The 3723-nt window shown below is 34.1% G+C and overlaps 1 protein-coding gene across 1 annotated transcript; it reads left to right on the forward strand.

The window, feature by feature from the left end:
- The first annotated feature begins 1184 nt into the window (after window positions 1-1184).
- LOC130815831 (uncharacterized) lies at window positions 1185-3289 on the forward strand. The gene is made up of 2 exons (XM_057682331.1): window positions 1185-2865; window positions 2989-3289. Exon 1 carries the CDS (start codon window positions 1185-1187, stop codon window positions 2715-2717), a length of 1533 nt encoding a protein of 510 aa, XP_057538314.1. The 3' UTR covers window positions 2718-2865; window positions 2989-3289.
- Window positions 3290-3723: the final 434 nt, after the last annotated feature.

The following is a 3723-nucleotide window of genomic DNA, read 5'->3' on the forward strand; positions in this document are numbered from 1 at the left end:
TAAAAAATAGGAATTAATTTAAATGGTTATTTAAATGTTGATAAATCTGGTTTATGCTTATTATTCAATATCTTGTTTAAGTACTAACATGGCAGCATAGCATTGGACAATTACAAACACAATGACGAAATTATTATTAAGCTGTCAGTACACGTCAGTTTGAAGATAACCTCAAGATCTTGAAGTCAGGCGCTGAAAGACCAGGTCAACTGAAAATAACGGATAGGAGCCTTCTTGTTTTTGAAGATGTGTTGAGGCGTACACTATATATATGAGGCTTCCGTCCAGAACTAAGACAACATCTTGATACACCTTTTCTTACAACTTTCTATCTTGATTTAAGATTTCTCTAAGTGTTTAAAGAGTTGTAATTCTTAGTTCATCTAGCTCTTACATTTGTAATAGGCTTAAGAGTTCAAAAAGAGTTAGATTAAGTTTAATACGCCTAATCAAGAATACTTTTCAAAGTGTTCAACTTGTGAATCTCTATTGTGAGATTTGGGATTTTGCTTTTATTAAAGGGACTTGTAATACGGTTCTTCAAGGGGAAGAACGTGGTGAGAGGAGATAGTGAGATCTTCTTGGTTGTATTAAAGTCGGATTAATAAAAGGCGTTGAAATCCTACGGGTTGAAAGAGAACCCATAGGCGGGGAGTAGGTTGGTTAGAACCGAACCTCGTTAACATATCGTGTGTTATACTTTAAAAGTTTATTTTTCCGCACATACGTTATAGTTTACGAATTGGCTCAAAACTGTTCCAGCAGACAAGTTTTGACAGACTCCTCAAACTCTTGAGACAAACTGCCAGAAAATTTTAAAAGTCCAAACTCTCTATTCACCCCCCCCTCTAGAGAGTATTCTACCTCCTATTAACTTTCATTTGGTATCAGAGCTAAGTTTCACACAAAAAGATTAATATCTTGTGATGGATCCAATAGGAGAAGGGTTGTTTGCTCAAGGTCGTTCGTGTTCAAGACCTCCTTTGTTTTGCGGTACAAATTTCTCACATTGGAAAACTTTGATGAAAATGTTTGTGATTGATCAAGATATGGAGCTTTGGGAGATCATAACTAAAGGACCTAAGATTCCCATGAAAAAGGACGCTCAAGGAAATGATGTAATAAAGTCCGAGTCCGAATATTCACAAACAGATTTGGAATGGGTTTCCAAAAACTATAGAGCAATGAATCAATTATGTTGTGCTTTGAATGGTACTGAGTTCAATCGAGTTTCTTCATGTACAAGTGCTAAAGAAATATGGGACAAGTTGGTTGTGACATACGAAGGAACAAGTCAAGTAAAGGAAACAAAGATCAACATCCTCATGCATCAATATGAAATGTTCAAGATGAAAAAGGATGAGAATATAAATGAAATGTTTACTCGTTTTACTTTGATTACTAATAGTTTGAATTCTCTTGGAAAAACTTTTACTAATGCAGAAAAAGTCCAGAAGGTCTTAAGGTGTCTTCCAAGATCCAAATGGGGTCCAAAAGTCACCGCCATAGAGGAAGCTCAAGACTTGAGAGTTCTATCGCTTGACGATCTCCTTGGAAAACTCACAACACATGAACTTACCCTACATGATGATGGAGATAATGATGTAATACCTTCCATGAAAAATCTTGCATTAAAGGCAAAGAAACATCATGAATCCTCAAGTGATAGTGAAGATAGCGATGATGAGGAAGATCCATTTGCGTTAATTACAAAAGGTCTTGAAGGAATTATGAAGATGCGAAAACGATTTAAGAAATTTAAATCCAGAAATAAAGGTAAGTCTTCTAATTCTAATTCAAATTTTAAGACTAACAAACTTGCTTGTTTTGAATGTGGTTCTACAGAACATATCGTAAAGGACTGTCCTAAGAAGAAAAGGCAATCCTACAAAAAGAACAAAAACAAACAAGCGATGGTTGCAACTTGGAGTGATTCCGAAGTATCATCCGAATCTGAAAATGAAGATGGACAAGCTCATGTATGTCTTATGGCTGATAATGATGACAATGATGATTTAGATCAAAATCACAAAGAGGTACGTGAATATCTTAACACATGCACAAAAGATGAATTGGTTATAACACTCCTAAATATGTTTCAAATTGAGAAAATTTTAAAAGATGAGAAAAACACTTTGGAAGATCGAATACGTCATTATGCTGAAGGTTGTGAAGAAATTATAAATAAAAATAATTCGCTAAAGGCTGAAAAATCAAATCTTGAAAAGACTGTCAAGGTCTTGAAAGAACAGAATCTCAGTCAGACTAAACAGCTTATTGATCTTAAAAATGAGAACAATGATCTTGAAGCCAGGATCAAAACCTTGAAACTGGAATCTGAGAAAAATCTACAAGCATTAAACAAGCTTAATGAGTCTGAATCTAAACTCACTAAAATGCTTACACAACAAAAATCAACTAGTGATAAACGTGGTATTGGTTATAATCATGTTACACATAACTATAAGAGTAAAACCACATTTGTAAAAGGTGCAAATAAACATAAACGTACTCCTACTTGCACATTTTGTTGCAAAAAAGGACATATAAGATTTGCATGTCCTTACAGACGTAAAGACGATTATATTATCAAGAATTCCTTTCCTTTTGAATTACGTGAACAGATAAAGCAAATATGGGTTCCTAAAGGAACAAGACCACCCAACATGGTCTATCCCGAATATGGTTCCAAATTTGTCACTTGGATAGCCAAGTAAGGTTGAGAAAGGTTATTTTCTTTTGTTTTGTAGGATAAACAAAAATGGATTCTAGATAGTGGATGCTCGAGGCATATGAGTGGTAAAATATCTTTATTTTCTGAAATTAAAGAAAAATGCAATGGCTCAATCACCTTAGGAGATAAAGGTAAATGCAAAATTTTAGGCGTTGGTAAAATTGGTAAGAATCCATCTAAAACTATTGACAATGTTTATTTAGTTGAAGGTCTAAAATTTAATTTGCTAAGTGTGTCTCAACTATGTGATAAAGGTAATGAAGTAATTTTTGACAAAGAAAAATGTGTTGTTAAAAATCCTAATACTGGAGATACTCTCATTACTGCTCTTAGAAATGATAATGTTTATGCTTTACATACTAACGAAATTGCAGTGCAAAATTTCAAGTGTTTGAAAGCTATTACAGATAATCCAAAACTTTGGCATAGACGTCTTGGCCATATCAATACTCACACCATGCAGAAGTTGATAAGTAAAGATTTAGTTAAGGGACTTCCAGCTCTTGACTATAAACAATGTCCTATTTGTGACGCATGCATTAAAGGTAAACAAGTAAGAAGTTCATTTAAACCAAAGAAAATGGTAAGTACATCAAGACCATGTGAACTATTACATATTGATTTATGTGGACCAATGCGTGTACGAAGCATAAGAGGTAAATCTTATATCCTAGTTATAGTTGATGATTATTCTAGATTTACGTGGGTTGATTTTCTAAAGGATAAAAGTGAAGCCTTGAAACTGTTTTCAAGACGTTGTAAAGAGATGCAAACTCAACAGAACCTTCCAATAGTCTCGGTTAGAAGTGACCATGGAAGAGAGTTTGATCAATTAGGCTTTGACTCCTTTTGTGAAAAATATGGTATAACCCATAACTTTTCAGCTCCTAGGACACCTCAACAAAACGGTGTAGTTGAAAGGAAAAATCGAACTTTAGAAGAGATGGCAAGAACAATGCTTATTGAAAATGGATTAGCTAAACACTATT

The sequence above is a fragment of the Amaranthus tricolor genome, chromosome 6, assembly GCF_026212465.1.
Source record: "Amaranthus tricolor cultivar Red isolate AtriRed21 chromosome 6, ASM2621246v1, whole genome shotgun sequence".
Taxonomy (NCBI): Eukaryota; Viridiplantae; Streptophyta; class Magnoliopsida; order Caryophyllales; family Amaranthaceae; genus Amaranthus; species Amaranthus tricolor.

Bases quoted from the DNA above. Each gene is read 5' to 3' on its own strand.
- LOC130815831 (XM_057682331.1), top strand. From the start codon at position 1,185: ATGAATCAATTATGTTGTGCTTTGAATGGTACTGAGTTCAATCGAGTT.